Source organism: Triturus cristatus, chromosome 4_2 (genome assembly GCF_964204655.1).
Source record: "Triturus cristatus chromosome 4_2, aTriCri1.1, whole genome shotgun sequence".
NCBI lineage: Eukaryota > Metazoa > Chordata > Amphibia > Caudata > Salamandridae > Triturus > Triturus cristatus.
The window spans coordinates 241,446,890-241,465,633 of NC_140586.1; the positions used below are offsets into that span (position 1 = coordinate 241,446,890).

The 18,744-nt window shown below is 47.3% G+C and overlaps 1 protein-coding gene and 1 long non-coding RNA gene across 5 annotated transcripts in view; one reads left to right on the forward strand and one right to left on the reverse strand.

The window, feature by feature from the left end:
• The window catches only part of TOM1 (target of myb1 membrane trafficking protein), a 335,348-nt gene that overhangs the window by 137,448 nt on the left and 179,156 nt on the right, over positions 1–18,744 (reverse strand). For all 4 annotated transcript variants that reach the window (XM_085601392.1, XM_085601391.1, XM_085601394.1 and 1 more), the window contains one exon: positions 12,818–12,967. In XM_085601392.1, coding sequence (XP_085457518.1) covers positions 12,818–12,967 — 150 coding nt within the window. The remainder of the gene's footprint in view (positions 1–12,817; positions 12,968–18,744) is intronic.
• LOC146833536 (uncharacterized) overlaps positions 1–18,744 on the forward strand; it is a 184,318-nt gene that overhangs the window by 41,282 nt on the left and 124,292 nt on the right. The gene's annotated exons all lie outside the window — the stretch shown is intronic.

Below are 18,744 nucleotides of genomic sequence, written 5' to 3' on the forward strand. Positions count from 1 at the left end.
TGGTTCTGAGAACCACTTTGTTATGATGGAGTTGTAAAAGAGGTTCTTGAATAGTTAGTGCCTTTAGCTCACTCACTCTTCTAAGGGAAGTAATAGCCACTAGGAAAGCAACTTTCCATGTTAGAAATTGTATCTCGCATTTGTGCAGAGGTTCATAGGGAGGGCCCATTAGTCTTGTGAGAACTATGTTTAAATTCCACACAGGTGAGGGTGGTCCCCTGGGAGGAATTATTCTTTTGAGACCTTCCATAAACGCCTTAATGGCAGGTACCCTGAAGAGAGACAAGTGTTGTCTATTTTGTAGGTAGGCTGCTATGGCAGCGATATGTAACCTAATAGATGTGTACGCTAAGTTACACCTTTGGAGATGCAGTAGATAACCTATGATGTGTTGAATAGACACATCTAAAGGATTGATGGTGTTGTTGTGACAATATATCACAAATCGTTTCCACTTGGCTGCATAGCAGGCTCTAGTGGTGGGGCGTCTAGCTTCTCTGATAACATTCATATAGTAAGGGGGAAGGTTTAGGTAACCAAGCTCTAAGACCTCAGGAACCAGATTGCTAGGTTGAGCTGTGCTGGGTCCGGGTGTCTGATCTCTCCACGGTTCTGGGTTAAGAGGCGCAGGGAGAGGGGTAGCTTTTGGTGCAGGACTACGGATAGTTCCAGTAATGTGGTGTACCACGGTTGTCTGGCCCATGTTGGAGCAACTAGGATGAGAGTCAATGAGTGTTGCTGCAGTTTGCGCACCACAAGTGGAATGAGTGGGAGAGGCGGAAAAGCGTACGCAAATCTGCCCGACCAATTCATCCATATCGCATTGCCATTGGACAATGGGTGTGGATATCTGGCGGCGAAGGTTGGGCATTTGGCGTTTTTGTGTGTGGCGAAGAGATCTATCTCTGGTTGCCCCCACATCTGGAAAAATGGTTGAAGAACTCGCGGATGAAGTTCCCACTTGTGAATCTGTTGCGTCTGATGACTTAATAGATCGGCTATGTTGTTCTGGACTCCCGGAACATGTTGGGCTACGAGAAAAATGTTCTGAGGAATGGCTCATCTCCATATGCTTTGCGCCAGTTGAGAGAGCTGTAGGGAGTGCGTCCCGCCTTGTTTCTGTATGTAGTACATGGCTGTCATGTTGTCGGTGCGGACTAGGACAGCCTTGCCTGATATTTGTTTCTGGAATGCCTTTAGGGCTAGGAATATGGCTAGTAACTCCAGTTGATTGATGTGGAGTAACTTTTGTTGAGGCGTTCACCTGCCCTGCATGGTGTGATGTAATAGATAGCTCCCCAGCCGGAGAGCGATGCGTCCGCTGTTAGCACAATCGGTGGAACCGGATCGATGAACGGTCGCTCTTTGGAAAGGTTTTTGGTGTTCCACCACTGCAGAGAGCGATGCGTGCGACCGTCCACCAACACCAGATCTGTCAGCTGACCTTCAGCCTGGTTCCACTGACGTGCCAAACATTCTTGCAGGGGACGCATCTGGAGTCTTGCATGAGGTACTACGAATATGCAAGAGATCATCAACCTTATCAACTGCATGAACACTCGAGCTGTGAGTGAGTGTTGCGGCTGAAATTTTGTTATGAGGCTCTGTATTCTTGCTATCGTGGCTGGGCTGGAATATGCGAGTGCTTCTGAGGTGTTGATTGTGGCACCGAGGTACTGTTGTATGTGGGACGGTTGTAGGTGAGACTTTGCGTGGTTTACTGTAAACCATAAGTCGTGGAGTAGTTGGATTGTGGCGGGAGTGTGATGTACACACTGATTGTATGACTTGGCTTTTATGAGCCAGTCATCTAAGTATGGGAAGACGTGGATGTGCTGTCATCTTAGGTGAGCCGCAACAACCGCCAGACACTTGGTGAATACTCTGGGTGCTGTGGTGACACCGAATGGGAGTACCTGGAATTGGTAGTGCTGACTGTCCACTACAAACCTGAGATATTTCCTGTGGGATGTGTGAATGGGAATATGAAAGTAGGTGTCCTTGAGATCTAGTGACAAGGAAATTGCCTTGTGAGAGAAGAGGAAGGACCTGTTGAAGCGTGACCATGTGAAAATGGTCTGATTGTATGTACAGGTTAAGGGGTCCGAGGTCTAAGATAGGTCTTAGAGAGCCGTCCTTCTTTGGTATGAGCAAGCATAGGGAGTAAACTCCTGTGTTTTGCTGAAGCAGGGGGACTGGTTCTATTGCATGGTTTTGTAGGAGGGAGATTACCTCCTGCTTTAGCAGCGATAAATGTTCTGGTGACATTGGCCACTGTCTGGGTGGTATGTTTGGGGGGTAGAGGTGAGTTCTAGACAATATCCTGATTGAACGATTTGTCTCACCCACCTGTCTGTGGTGATGTTGTTCCAGACAGGTAGGAAATGTAGCAATCTTCCCCCGACTGGAGTGGAATGGTCCGGGGGGGAGCGGAGGGAAGTCATTGGGTAGGAGTGGAGGCAGAGCGAGTAGTTGGTCTTGCCTCTACCTTTGTTATTATTGCCTCTGTAGCCTCCTCTTTGGTAACCTCTGGTGAATGCGGTCTGGGTGGGAGTCTTATAGGACGTGGAGGGGTTGTCAGAGGAGTAGCCTCTGGAGGTGCCCTTGTAAGAGGAGCGAAGGAACGTCTGGGAGCTTGCGATTGTAAGGCTCCCATTGATGTAGCCATGTCGGTGTCTTTTCTAGAGATGAATCCACGGCAGGCCCAAATAGATGTTCCTGATCAAATGGCTGGTTATGGATGGAAGTTTGCACTTCAGGTTTAAAACCTGAAATGCGTAGCCATGCAAGTCTACGCAGAAGGACACTTGTGTTGATGGCTCGAGAGGCGGTGTTTGCCACATCTAGAGAGCAACGAATGGAGGTGTTTGTGATGAGCTTACCCACTTGTATGAGGTCGATGGCCTTGGTTTTGAATTTGTCAGGAAGGTGCTGAAATAGGGTCTCTAGCTCGTCGTAGTATGCCCTATCGTATCTGGCTAACAAAGCTTGAGTGTTGGCAATGTGCTGAGCTGCTTGTGACGCTGTACGTTTACCAGAGGCGTCCAAGAGTTTTGACTCCTTGTCGGGAGGTGGAGCGTCCCCTGACGTTTGTGAGTTAGCCCTCTTTCTGGCATTGGAGACCACTAAGGAATCCAACGGTATTTGGCCCTTAATGTATACGGGGTCTGCTGGGGCAGATTTGTATTTCTTCTCTATCCTGGGGTTAATAACCCTAGCCCTAACAGGATCTTTGAATACCTCAGGTGCATGTTTCATTACCCCTTTTAACATATGGAAAACAGAGGTGGACTTTTGTGAAGTATCAAAAGTGTCCATTAAGGAATCCCCTTCCACAGGGTCTGTATGTAAATCAACCACGTGGTATTGTGCAGCTCTGTGAAAGAGCTGGGTGAAACCTATGGTATCCTCTGGAGCGGAAGGTCTAGAGGGGTAGATGTTGTCTTGTGGTACATTAAGGACATCTGTGTATTGTAATCGTCCCAGGGATCTGGGGTATAAGGCGGACTAGGATCCCCTAGTGGTTCATCGTCTGCACCCTCCCCCGTGTCATCAGAGGTGTCATCATCGTCCACTGGTGGAGGAGATGGTGTAGGAGAGTGGTGTGGTGGTGGAGGTGGAGAAGGCAGTCTGAGAGGAGATGTTGCAATGTCTCTCTTCTTAGGTGGAGATGGAGCCGGTAGAGGCGTGTCCATTGGTCTCTTCTTGGAACTGAGAGTCAGTTGACCTGTTTTTGAAGAGTTTTTTGGGTGGGATCCAGTTTTAAAAGCTCTTCTGGTGGAGGCTGGTGTTTTGGCGCCGACTTTTTCGGTTCCGAGGGCTTGCGTGGCACCGAATCTGGGGTGGATTTGTGCTCTTTTGGCTTTGAAGCATGAGATTTTTTTGGCTCTGTAGGAGCCTGCGGAACCGGTTGTTTTTTCGGTTCCAATGGTTTTTTCAGTTCCAAAGGTTGAGAATGTGAACTTTTCGGTTGTGTCTTTTTACTCGGTTCCGACTACTTTTTTCGAAGTCAAGGGGTCGGTACCTGTTGGTTTTGGTGCCGAGTGCGTCGATGAGGAGGCAGTGGTCAGCACAGAGGTGGAGGAAGGTTTCTTTTTGGGTGCCGGGGTTTGGGTTTCGGCACTGATGGCAGGCTGACTCGATCCCGAGTGGCCTGAAGGCTTAGATGTTGACTTCTCATTGTGTGCACCTGGGCCCGAAGGTGAAGGTGTTACCGAAGCCTTTTTCGGTGGTGGGGGGAGGGAGTCGGGGTCGACATCACTACTTACGAATCGCTGCCCAGGAGTGATGTCTTCGACGTCGGAGTCATCGGCTTCGCTGACGGGGCCTTCTTCGACCCGCTCCTGTTCTGGTACATCGACGCCCTCCTGGAAGATGTCGTTGGGAATAGATGTCGACGAGTGAGCCATTGTTCTTCGAACTCGACGATCCCGAATGGTTTTCTTGGAGCGGAAAGAGGCGCAAGCTGGACAGTCTCTGGCCTCGTGCTCCGGTGAAAGGCAGAGGTTACACACCTCATGAAGATCTCTGTGTGGGAATTTTGACCCACATTGAGGACGCTTCTTAAAAGGAGTCCTTTCCATGAGCCAGATCTAATGGCCTAGGTAGGCCCGAAGGCCTTCGTCGACAACCAGAATCGAGGACTTCGAAATTGAAGAGATGCGTGACGACTAGGGATCACGATCGAAACAATACCGGAGAAAGGGTGAAGGATTGCGCGTCGAAAGTTGGATCGGTAACAGCACCGAACTGGAGTGCGATAAACACATTCGAGCCCGATGGCGGAAAAATACAATCTACGGATGGAGCCGATGCCCATGTGCACTATGATCCAAAGGAGGAGTCACCCATCTCGTGACTTCCAAAGACTTTTCCAAGACAAAAACCAGTGCAAACATCCGGGCACAACACCAGATGGCAATCTATGCTCAGTGTGTGATCTGCAGCTCATATGCCTCGAACATAAGACTTCCACAGAACAAGAGTTAGAATCATCTACGAAGAGGAATGGCTTCGGGAGCAAGACTGAGAACGTTAACACCCTCACACCTTCTCTGGAGTTTGAGAGTGGGGGAAAGTCACAGAGTCCCATTTGGACTTTCTATATTTCTTCTTTGACTTACCCAAAAACTTCATGTGTGACAATGACTGGCCACAGGAACGACTTTGGGAGCAGTACTGGGCCAAGGACCTACCCTTCAACCTCAACCAGTCACAGCATGGAGTTTTCTGGTGTTTGACGTTTTAGAGTTTGGCTTCGTGTTTACATATGGTCTAGGGACTCATCAAAACACAGTCGTTGTAGGCCTTGGAGTAGAGTTCTAACCCTGGGCACCACAGGCAAAATCAATGGTGATGTGTCACAGACATTTGCTATGGGGTGACATTTTCCCTAGCACATTGGTGTTTAGAATTTTTTGTAAGGTGAAACAGTCTCAAAGAGACAAGGGGTAGTTCTGGATCTGGGTCTAGTGGTTCTTAAATAAAGGAAGCAATGTCGTCAGGCATGGGTGGCGCTTATATGCAACTCTGCATGTGCCTTCCAGAGCAGAATGATGCCCTGTGCGGAGCCACACAATGCCACCTGCTATGGAGTACTGCGAAAGGTTTTTTCAGATCCAGTCTGATGCCTGGCAAATATTCAAAAGTTGAAGAATCTGCAATTAGAATTATCTATCAGAAAGTAACTTTGAAGCAAAGGTTGAAAACTTGCATTACAGAATAATCTGTTTTTTACACCATCATTATGATTCTCTATTGACACCTTAATCTGTCTGTTGTTGAAAACCTATTGTGCACAATATAACAGAGTGCAGGGTTTGGGTCTGTTCCTTATTGCTGTCGGCTTACTTGGTTTAGCAAATCAGATATTTTTGCTGTCACTTATCTGTACGGCCCGTCCAATGGAGCATACTTTTCTTACCAAATTTGTTTGGTTTAAATGTGTGTTCTTTCAAGTGTAATGTCAAGGGCCTTTTCACCAGGCTTTTATTGTGTTCATTTGCTGTATGTGGGTGCGGGGGGGCAGGGTCCAGTGATGGCAGATCTCCGACACAGAAAATACAAGTTGAGAGCAGCACTATAACTTTAATTTTTTATGCGTGTTTATTTTGCCTTCTGTTTAAATAGCTGCTCTTTACCAGCTCCCACCACAGTGTTTTATGTAATGTTTTCAGGCTTCTGACGGTTTAAAAACATTGCAACTGAAACCTGCGAGAGGCGACGTCTGCCATGGAAAGGTTTGTTGCAAGCAATGCTGTAACCTAATTTGTTTAACATGTGCTTTTTCCTCTTCAATGAGTTCAGGAGCTACCGCCATGGTATTTTATGCAATCTTTCTTGTCTTACAACTTGTAAAGGTATTCATTTTCCAACAAGAAGCACTTATAAACGCATATTTGTTTTGTTACTGATGGTTTTAAATCATTTCAATTTTACCCTGAACAGAACTGCAAATGTGTGTGACTGTGGCAGTAAGGTCATGATTGGTGGGCATTGTGTACGGTCCTTAGCAGGCATCACCATTGTCAAATGGGGACGCCTTGAGAGAGGGGGGGGGACAGATGGTCTCTCATGGAACTTCAGGGGCAGTTACAGCAGGTAGGCTGTAAGGGTGCGGGGGGAGGGGAAGTTCTGCTTCCGGTAGGCTTTTTGACCAACTCCTGCACACGCGCAAGCACGCAAGAACACTGGGCATAACTGCACAGCCCCTTATGGAGATAATGTTGAGGGAGTAGGGGGTGCCCGGGTTGAGGCAACCGTCCGGTGAACTGGGCCTCCTGCGCAAGGTCACTCCGGTAGGAGGGTGGGACATAGCATGATCTTGATCTTGGACCAGTCATTGACCTTGCCATAGGCTCAAATAGGGATAATTCTTGTTGTGGTTACAGGGGAACTACTTTACTTTTGGTACATGCAAGCCACACCTTCGCCTCTCTTGTAAACTGCAAGTTTTATTTTCTGATAACATATGCAGCAGCATGTGTACGTGACTTCTTATATCTGGCTTTTCGTTTGAGTTCAATTTTAGGACACCTCAATCAGTTCTTGTTAATGTTATATTGATGTAGGGTTTTTAGTAAGACAGGAAGATTGGCGCTCTGGCTGATATGCGTAATGTGTGAGTGGAGAAGAGTAAGTACGGTGCTGCCAGGTCAGAGGAACTACCCTGTAACCCCCGTGGATGTGTGGGTTGTGGAACCCACCCTAGTAATTGAGAGAAAGAGTCCCTGGCACATGTAATGAGGATAACAAAATTATTTTTGGTAGCAATGTCTGGTATTTGCGAATCAGCGGTCGACACCAGTGAAATGATATGTATGTTATTTAATGATGCGACAAACAAAGAAACGACCAGCCGACACGTGTTTCGTCACATGCGGGAAGTATCCCGTGACTCTTCAGGGCCACGCAACTGTACGTTGACTGTCTGTAAATGACAACGGGATGCATTCATGCGGGTCCGTCGAATGCGAAGTAACTCTGGTGCCACTGGGGACCATGGGTGGGAGGTCCTGTGACTGGAGGGTGCCTGGGGAAGGATATGTAGACCACCCACTGTGGAGTTGGTTAAATGTCAGCAAAGAAAACCATTAGGAAGCACTTGTGTGGGTCCGCCAAATGAAGAGGAACTCGGGTGCCACTTAGGACCAGGGTGGGAGGTCCTGTGACTGGAGAGTGCCTGGGGATGGATACGCCGATTTTGTCCGGAATTCGTACGGACGTAGTCTTCTACACGACTCCACCGTGCACGTAAGGTGTCCGGCATATCCTCCCCCAGGCACCCTCCAGTCACAGGACCTCCCACCCTTGGTCCCCAGTGGCACCCGAGTTCCTTCGCATTCGGCGGACCCGCACGAGTGCATCCCATTGTCATTTACAGACAGTCAACCTACAGTTACGTAGCCCTAAAGAGTCACGGGATACTTCCCGCATGTGACGAAACACGTGTCGGATTGGTCGTTTCTTTGTTTGTCGCATCATTAAATAACATTCTTATCGTTCACTGGTGTATACCGCTGATTCGCAAATACTAGACATTGCTACCAAAAAGAACATTACGTGTGCCTGGGACTCTTTCTCTCAGTTCTTGTTAATGTGTCTTTGTTGTCTGCTTTTTAACAAGCTGTGCTTTGACATCTGTGAATGAAGGAAGCACTGCCTTTTACCTTTGAAGCTGGAACATCTTTGATTATGCCAACTTACAACAACTCTGTGTTACTGGCAGCCTCCATTGTCTTGACCTTTCACATTTTGAGCTTTAAAATGTTAATATCGCAGATACACACATCTCCGTACAGTAAAGTAAAATTTTGCCAGTGACACAGCTACATTCTACAATCACTACAGAAGCAAAACACCAAATATCACCAAAGACCCCCGTAGCTACATTAATTTTTTTTATTGAATGGTGTTGCAGCGGCTAACGGTTGCGTATATCAGCTAAAGCTTGGGTTTCATTTACAACTGTTAAAAGATAATGGGAAGAATGCTTGCAATTTGTGTAACCACTAGCAACAGCTCTTTGTGTGATGTACTGCCCTAAGTGGCAAAGAAATGCCCAGATGTGGGTACCAAGTGGGTACCACGACTGATCCTCGATGTACCACGACACGGCCACATCACCCCCCACCTGAGAAACCTGCACTGGCTCCCCGTCAACAAGAGGATATCCTTCAAGCTCATCATCCTCGCACACAAGGCACTCCACAAGACCGGCCCAGCCTACCTCAACAGACGGCTCTCCTTCTACACCCCCAACCTCCAGCTACGCTCTGCCGACCTCTCACTCACCACCATCCCGCGCATCCGAAAAACAACCACCGGTGGGAGATCCTTCTCCCACCTCGCTGCCAAGACATGGAACACCCTCCCACTGAGCCTATGACAGACCCAAGACCTGCTGACCTTCAGGAGGATGCTGAAGACCTGGCTGTTCGATCAGTAGCGCCCCCCACCCGCAGCGCCTTGAGACCCTCATGGGTATGTAGTGCGCTTAACAAATGACTGATTGATTGATTGGCTAAAATCAGGGAAAAACTGGTCTTGGGTTGCTTGTGTTCCGGTTCAAGGGGGAATTAGGGCTGGACTGTTCCTACTGTAGCAGAGCCAAGATTGATTTGCGTATGACTGATTCCAAAATGAGTTGGCACAGTGGGCAAAAGAACGATGGGTTGGAATGCTACCCTGGGCGATTGTCAGTGGTTAGACTTATAGCAAACATTTCTCCCATCACATTTTGTGCGTTTGATGTACCGCCCTAAGAAGCAAGGGTATGTCCAAACATATACCCCGTGCTCACTGTACCACTGGAACCAAGCTACACACAACTGATGAGCCCAACTAGGATGAATCAGGTCTTAGCCTGAATGTACTCTGGTTCAGGAAGGACCTGGCTTGGCAGTTCAGGCTGGACTGTTCCTATTGGAGCAGTGTCAAAACTGATTTGCATAAGGCAGAGTCCAAAAGGCGGTGGCATGGTGGGCAAAAGAACAATGGGCTTGAATGCTATCCAATCGATTAACAGTGGTTAGACTTATTGCAAGCATTCACCCATCACATTTTCTGTGTTTAACTTTGTTCCACAGCCAAATGTGAATAGATCATCACATGCTCTATGACAAATAGTCTAAGCAAAGGAACCGATTTATAGTTGGGAAGATATATTTATTTTGGGGATAATGTGCACTTTGGCACGGTACCAGAAACAGTTTCTGTGGTTTCTTTAAATACGTATATCAACCTTTCCACACATTACTACCTGAAATTGGGTACATGCCCACTGTGAGGATTTCGGTGTATTATATGGTATGGTTGTGTGACCTTACCATGTAATCCACTCACAAAAACTGTCTAGCGGCCAGTCAGGCTTCTTTGCAAAACCTTTAGCTCAACTCTGGGTAGCTGTGTCTTCAAGCAGCAAGGCTTAACAAAAGGAAATAGTGTAAAGCATTTAGAAGCAACAAACAATGGAAATAAGAGAGTCACACAACACAAAAGAAATCCAACACCAAATTATAGAAAGAAATTATATTTTTATGAATTTTTAGAGAGCAAAATCCACCAGAGGGTTCCTGAGATATAGATTTTTAAAGAACATGTGAATCTCAGTTCTCTTAGTCAGAACTGCAAACAACCGTTGGTAACCGTAAAGTTTGGAAACTTTTGAACAGTTTGAAAGAATTGTGTTTGACTACTCTGGCCCAACTACGACAACCACAAATTCAGGGAGAAGGTCAGAGAGGCCGCTAAAGAGTATTTGGACAGTTAGCTTTCTCCAGTCCTGTTTTGAACTTTACACCACAACTGCCATAGACTTTAATGGAGTGGTCATGATGGCAAGGATGCAGGAGACGGAGGAGGCTCAAAGATGCTCTGGGTGCTGTGCAGTCGATGGGGGTGTCCTTGCGGTTACTCCTCGGTTAGGTGGGGTGGCTTTGGCCACAGAGGTCGGGTTCCTCGAAGTCCACTTCGAGATAGTAGAAGACCAGCTGCTGGGCTACCGGTCTAGGGTCACAGCAGGTCCGGCTGTATCCTTTGGTGGAGGCTAGTGTCCCTCTTGGTTGACAAATCTAGACTCAGACAACACTCCTGGGTCTGGCAGACTCTGGTGCAACTTTTGCCGTCAATGATATGTCTCTTGGTGCAGTCAGCGGCGATTCTCCGGAAGTGGCTACTGACTTACTGAGTTAGGCCACTTTAGCTTTGATGGCCCCAGTGCTATTTCCAGGGGGGTCAGCCGCTTGATCGTTGGAGTAACTTCTTTGGTCTGGGGCTTGGAAGCGACTTTTCCTCAAGCCAAGAGCCACAGGTATAATCCTCTCTTCGCTAGCCCAGAGACGGCGGATGCAGCCTCTCCTTGGCAGGTCCAGGGGCCAGCAGGGCAGTCCTTCTTTGGTCCTTTCTCCAATTCTGTAGTGATCAGGGGTTCAGGGTGTCATATTTATGCCCAGAAAGTGCCCTGGGGAGATATTGCGTCCACTAGCCAATAGGCTACCAGGATCTCTCCCGCCCTGTGACACCTGTCCTCTGACCACTTAGAGCTATGCTTGGCATCTAGCAATCCCAAGGTATGCTATTCTGCCCATTCCCAAGATGTCTGAAACCTTCCTTGGATGTTAGGAGCTTGGTAGCCCACCCTAGAGGTATAGCTGGCTGCCTGTGAGCTACACACCTACAGGAAAAAGGGTTTGGGCACTGGTCTCCCCTCTCTGTTCCCGCCGCCAGCCTGTCTACCTGAACAAAGGGACAACCCTTCAAGAGTGTGATTGCCATTTGCCCATCAAAGCAACTTCCCCTTTGAAGCTCGCCTTCCGGGCCAACACTCCTAGTGTCTTCCTGCAAGGGAGAGGTAACACCTCCCTCTGTAGTAGGCTACCACTGTTTCTAAGCCTTGAGGTCATTCACACTCCTTCCCAGGAGGGCAGAAATAGGTCTGTGGACAGCAACCATATGAGGCAACTGGACAAACTGGGCTACAGAGCGGCAACTTTCTAAAAGTTAACTTTCCTTAAAAGTTATATTAAATTTGACTTGGGCATCAAGTCGGGTTTAATGCCACGATTAATTTGAAAACTTGGAGTTCCCATTTTTAGTAATTCCATTCATAAGTTGGCTGAGGGGTCAGTCGGTAATTCTGCATTAGCTAATGGGGCTACTAACTTTTTTTTACAGCAAAACGACAATTTGGAAGTGTTGTTGTCAGGACAGATTCAAAGTATATGTCCTACTTAATATGTAGGTTTAAATGGCAAAGTCAAACTAGCTGCTTAAAACTGCTCTTCCAGGCTGAAGTGGAAGGCTGGGAGACATTTTGTACTTTGTCCGACACAGGATGGCACAACCAGTGCTGAAACCCTGGGGAGGACACTCTGTCTTACTGGGTACCCTTTGTACCATCTACTAGGGACTTATAAGTAAGTCAGCTTATGCCAATTGGAGGTAGCCAATTCAACATACACTTTGTAAGGGGTGAGAACATTGGGACTGCGGCTTAGTTAGCAGGCCTCGGTGCACTCTCAGAGTAGAAAAACCAGAAGCATCAGTCCAAAACTTTGGGAGTGATCATGCAAAAAAAAAAAAAGAAAACTGTAATTTCCTTACACCTCTCCATGCTTCTGTAACCTGCATAAGTAATATCATATTTCTTGTTCTACGTAAAGCACCCAGATGTCTTTATCAGCTAGATTCATTCTCCATACATTGTCCATTATAAAAATATATTATTGAGCTATCTGAAATGCACATAATTTTTACCAAATCAAGACCGCTGTGGCACTACCAAAGGAAGAGGCTTTAGGCAAGGCATGTTTTTGGGTCTGGCGCTATCCTGGTCTATTAATTTTATCAAAATAATATGTATAATATACTTTTACGAACTTTCAGCCTGCCTCTTCAGTTATTTGCTTGTTATTGCGTCGTTCACATTTTTCTTCCTCCCACTACAGCATAGAGCATGGAGCAGTGGGTCAGTCCACTTCAGGCACTGACTAAATTCAATGTGAGTAATGGCATTACGGCCTGTCACACAGGGCACATCCGCACACAAAGTAGTTTCCTTCAGGGTCATGAACTACCATGCATGACAAGTGTACTTTTTGAGACTAACACATTTTTGATTTTAGCCACAGTTTATTTTTCGATTGATGAGGATCCGGCAGCTTCCCCACCAACAGTTTTTCAAAAACCATGACAGAACAAGCATTGACCAAACCAAAAGGCTTGCAGCCTACGCCAGACCTATTGGCTTTGCCAGCGCTTGTTCCCCAATGCACTCACCCACATAAAAACACACAGGTTTAAACATCCCAAGTCTTACCTGCTCATGGCTGGGAGCGAAGGGCGCGTCCCCAGTGGGTGCAGCTGGCAGGGGAATACCCATCGGTGGTGCAGCTGGTTGGATAACTGACTGCGTTCTCTGTGGGGGGTCTCCAGAAGCTGAGGATGGATCACTTGCAAACTGTACACTCTAAAAAGGAAAAGCGAAAAAGGGTAGGAGTGAGAGCTAAGCTGCCATTCTGCAAGTCTAGGTTTTTGGTACAGTATGTCCCTTATTTTTAGGTCTCGCCCTCCAGTCAAGGCTTTCCACTCAATCAACCAAGGATCCTCAATCTAAAAGATCACCTGAAGAGCCAGCACTCGGAGACAGGAGAGACTTCAACCTGCTTTATTGGATCAGGCCTCTCCGGACCCCAGGTCTCAAAAGTCAGAGACGCGGTTCGGCTGGGCAACAGCCTTTGTCAATACGGCACACGCTATTTTATTCAACCAATATATACCATGTGAAATCATAAACATAAAAGAAACTTCCCTCGCAGTAAATTTCAAGGCACATATATGTGAGAAATTAAAACTGTTAATAAATATAAGCATCTTAATACATCAAATGCCAATAGTATTCCTCTGAACTGCTTTGAGGGAAAATGTTAAATTTGAAAACACCTTAAAGAGACAAAAAATCTCGAAACGGCTGATTTACATCATGCGCCTCAGTTCCTTTAAATCACAAATTGCAACTATCAAAATTAATAAATACTAGGGATTTACAGTTACTTTCAACATCTTGTTGTAAACATAACAGCACATAGAACTTTTACAGGTACAGACATTTTTAGAGCATTTTAATACATTTTAGTCTCTTGTTGCAAGTCAATGTCATTACACAGCTTCTTAGTCTATATATATATATACATATATAGTTAGGCGAGAGCCCGAAAGTTCTCCCAGCTCAAAGATTTACAAAAGCAATGACTAAACAAAACAAGCATTGGCAAAAACAAAGGGCTGCCATCCAATGCCAGCCCTACCTGCGTGGCTAATGTTTGTTTTTTCTGAATGGCCTTGTCGAAAATCCTGGGCCCGCCCTAAAGTGGATTCATTAATTTATGCAATTTGTGCAGTATGAGCGTTCCCCGGCTCTTGGTGTGATATTGCTACTTCTTTACACGGTGTGGAGTAGGAACACTGGACCAGGGTCAGAGAGTACCGGGGTACACAGACTGAACTGAGCGGGATATACTTGGGGCTACAACCCAGTTAGGTTTCCCAGATAGAGCCACCAATGTGCACACTGGCAAGACAGTGGACCCTGGACTTTCCTTTGTGCATTGTATAAAGGTACAGCAGAGCCGGGTAGCTGTGCATTTCTTCAGTACGCACAAGTCTGTGGTGCACAATTGCTCAAAGATACGGCTGGCAATTGTGTACAAACAAGGTCTATACAGCTTGTGTGCCTAAATATGACTTTACCTCCATTTTACTGTTGTCAGGACATGGGAATAGGGATCTGAGCTCTGCCAGACTAAAGAAAGACTCACAAGGCCAGGTCCTTCCTGATCAGGAATGGCAGTGCAGTGAGCCACTCAAGTGAAACCCCAGAAGGGAGCTAGATTCCGGACACTAGCAGCCGTGGGGATGTCCAGATGAGCGGTGTATGGGGGCAGCTCCTGGGCCACACTAGCGAAGCAATGTTTCGGCACGGTTGAGGGTGGACAGAGTCTGGGCAGAGCTACACGCAGTGCCAGATTAAACCCTGTGGCGGCCCTAGGCAGTCGAAATTGTGGGGGCCCCCACGCAACTTATCTCCTAATACCCTATGCACTGGATGTTTTTACAAACTGACAGCTGCCAGAAGATGAGCTTTTAAGAGACATACTGTTATGTGAATCTGATATCTCTGGTTTATGTACTTTAAGTTGTTAATGGGCACATTACTTTAATACAGTATTTTCTCTATAGAGTTTTTAATGTAAAGTTTTTGTTTCTTTGAGTTGATTCATTTTTTCTATCTTTTGGAAACAATATTTAAGAAAGATTGATTGCAATTGTCTTTCAAGGTCAAATCAATATTATTTTGATCCGTTGTTGCAGGGCCCCTAAAAGGAGTGAGGCCCATAGGCTGGTGCCTACTGGGTAACCCGGAACTGGCTACACGAACAAGAAAGTGCTTATTTTGCCACGTTCACGCACCTCAATTCTTAAGACTGTCTATCAAGATTAGCTATTGGAACGAAACATCAGACTTCAACGTGTGTGTATTTGTACTGGCTGCACATGTGCTCAAGGAAAGGATGCTGAAGCCGTTCCCCAGTACCAGCTTCACACAAGCTTCCCCAGAGCTGGGCTCTGCTGAACCGGTGTCTCCAGTTCCAGAGACAAAGCACTAGAGTTTTTGTGACATAAAAGGCAGTTTTCTGGAGACTGGCCCCACATGTCCTCCTGCTGTGTTTTTGCTCCTGTCTTGGCCCATCTCTTGTCAATCCTCACACACTGTCCCTCTCAGGGGTGCTATGTCCCCTGGCACGGCTTCCCGACCTAGCCCTCGAGCTGTCCAAGCGTTGATACCGGAGTACTTTAAAGAAAGGTCTGCGAAAGAACACTCTTCTACACAGTTGCAAAGCACAAGCACTTTTTTTTTGATAAACAAGTTTTTATTGTTTTAAAGCACAAGCACTTTACAAGAAAAAGAGCACCAGCGAACAGAATGAAAAGCAAAGTAGTCTTGGTGATTTGAAGGAGCTAGTAGGGTGACATTCTCCCATGGGACTAGCCAAAAGGCAACGCCCAACTGCAAACATGATAAGAAGCCCCTAGTCAGACGCTGGCATTTAATTATTGCACCATCTTTTACCTCTATGAATTGGGATGTTCTTTTTTAACGTTTTATTGTAATGCAATGGTTTTAATTAACTTATGCAACCAAATAAATACATTTCTCTCTTGTCACTGTCCCTCCCTTTTATCTTTCATCCTCTCCTCAGACCTCTTCGACCCAGCCAGCTCTTCTCCTTTTTCACGGGGTGGTTCGGTCCAAAGGGTAGCTACCTTGCACAGTTTGCCCCTGGCCCTGCTCAGGGCCCCGAGCTGACACTCCTGCGCCTAGTGATACGTTCCTGCTGCGCAGGTACTGATAGTCACCACTAGGTGGCACCATATCCTGGAGCGGCTTGCAAAGGTGGATATGTGTCACAGAAGATTGATATTGTTTTGAATGAGGTACCCGTGTATCATTCGGTGGCCCCACATGACACTGGTGAACAGGTCCCACTAAAGCTCCCTGACAGACCTGTCTCTAAGGCGGATCACCTTTATGTCAGACCAGTCCTGCTGGACCACTTTGCAGCAGCCACTGCATTCCCTTGTCTGACACAACAGCCCCCCTCTCTTTTGGCGATCAGTCACATCAGCCTGGACTGCAGTAAGAGACAGGAGAAAGAAAGTTGAGAGGAGCAAAAAAATTGAGAGAGACAGGAAAACTACTTTGAGAGGAGGGGGTAGATGAAAGAGGAGGCAGAAATTAGAGAGCGCATGAGAGATGTGAGCGAAAAAGAGAGCACGTTGGAATAGCAGGGTGGAGGCAGAGAGAAACGGAAGCAAGGTTTAGGAGGAGAGGGTGGGAATAAATGGAGGAAGAGGAGAAGAGGCAGAGCACGACAAAACAGAGAGACGAAAAGGAGCAGTGGAAGAGACGGGAGAGGGAAGTAAAGAATAAGTGAGCGAGGGAGACGAGCAGAGCCAGAGAGATAAACTGTGAATGTAAAAAGGGGACTGACATCCGAGTGTGGCTGAACAGAGGGATCCCAACACCGGCTCGAGAGACAAGTTACATCACCCAGGGACCCTTATATCAGAATACGACCTCACTCCACACACCTGCACTAGAACGGGGGGCCTGCAGTTCAACGATACACGGTAAAAGGGATCGATGTATAGATACCTCCGACAGGAAATGTTCACAAACGCACAAAGGGAAAGTCCTTTAACATTTGCACATGCTCTCACCAATCTGCCACACAATTGATGAAAGTAACTGACTGGTCAGTTTTGGTAATTTAAAAAAATTATTCAACACTTGTTCTACATTTAAAACTTTGCAGTGCGTGCAAAAATAAACCTTTTTGTATCTTGTGCACGAACACGTAGGCACTGAATAGAATTAAAAGGCTTTCCTGTTTCACCTTGCAAATAAACACCTAATTATTTTTAGATACCACATTTGTTTGTCCACAACGTTTAAAGTACGGAAAATGTTATTTACCTGTAACCAACTGTTTGAGTGTGTTGTGTTATCAATTCACATGTTCGCATGCTGTGCTCTATTCGGTCATCTAGTGCTGGGTTTGGAATATTACAAGTAGTTTACTTCACGACAATGGGTTTCAGTTTCGAGACGGAATGGTGGGGTTACGTGGGCGGAATCTGTTACACAACAGCCCTCAGACTCACACTAAGATCATTGAATGTTTCCCCATGGAAATCGGGGGCGAGCTGTGTGTGCGTGGGAACGTATGAAGCGCTTATTGAAGCTACCTATCAATTCCTCCTTCCGCCTCGACAGGAGAGGTGGGTGGCATACGTAAATCTACAGCTACAAGTGCAGGGTAACTGTTCCGATTGAGAGAGAAATATATAGAATAAAGCTTAAGTGGACAATCCTACAGTTGAGGGGGAAGTGTTCCTTATTTGAAGTTTGAACCCTTCAAAACCCAAATGGGTGTCATGCTTCATCATAGGGTTTGGCTCCTCGTGGGGCCGGCGCTACAATGCACCGCAGACCCCGCGACAGAGCTCTTTGGTGGAGATCTTCTCTTTAAGCCGTGTGAGTGAATGAGCCGTGACAATTCTGACATGTGCGACTTTCAAAAGGACCAGCCCAGGTGCATGGTAGGGATTACTCATTTATTCCACTCGGTCCTGAAAAAAGGCCACAGACCCCTCCTGAACCACATAGGCGTGAAACATGTCGACCTTTTGAAAATCCAACATGTCAGAATTGTCACTGGTTAATTTTACCCCAGCGACATTTTATCGCATTCTTGTTGTTAACCCTGCCAAGGGGATCACAGATTAAAACATTTTTGGGTGATACTCCTTGGGTAATTTTAAGGCACAAATCTTTCACCTAACACTCTACCCTACGTTCACAGACCCTCACTCACTCATACAGCTTAAAGAGAAGATCTCTGCAAACAGCCTTATTGCGGGGCCCGTGGGGCATTACAGCGCCGGCCCCACGAGGAGCTAAGCCCTATGAGGAAGCATGACACCCATATGGGTGTGTGAGGGCTCAATCTTGCAGTAAGGAAAATTTCCCCTCAACTGTTTGATTGTCCACCTACAGTTTAGTCTATACATTTCTCTTTCAATAGGAACAGTTACCGGAGGGGGCGTGGCTAAGATGGCCGCCGAGACGGACGCGGCTTGCTGAGGCTCCGAGATCGGGCTTTCACCTCGCCTGTTCTCGCGGAGCCTGGGGGCGATCTACAACACTCTGAGGCTGCCCTGAGGTGCGGGGAGTCTGGTGCTGGTGGCACGATAGCGGAGCGGCACCTGGGCACCCAGATTCCGAGGCGGGAGCTGATCGTACGAGAAGGAGTGGACCGCAAAATGGCGCCCGCCCGGATCCGCCGCAGCCACTGATGAACTGCGAGCCCGGGATCGGAGCGCTGGAGGTGGAGATCCCGCTCCCCGCAGGGGCCAGCTGACTGCCCCGGGAGCGGATTGCCCGGAGCGAGAGAGCTGCTGTGACGAACCACGGGTTCCGGTGCCCCGGGGGCGCCGGTGAGCCCCCCCTGTAAACCCCCCCCCCGTGTGGCGGACATTGGCGGTGAGTCGGGGCGCCACTGAAGCTGAGAGAGGGTGAGACCCGACGAGGGGTGCTGTGGCAGCAAGTACTGGCCAGCAGGGACTGACGCCACTGTCGGCCAACGCGGCAGGGAGGTGACCGGAGGGAGACCTGGACGTGCA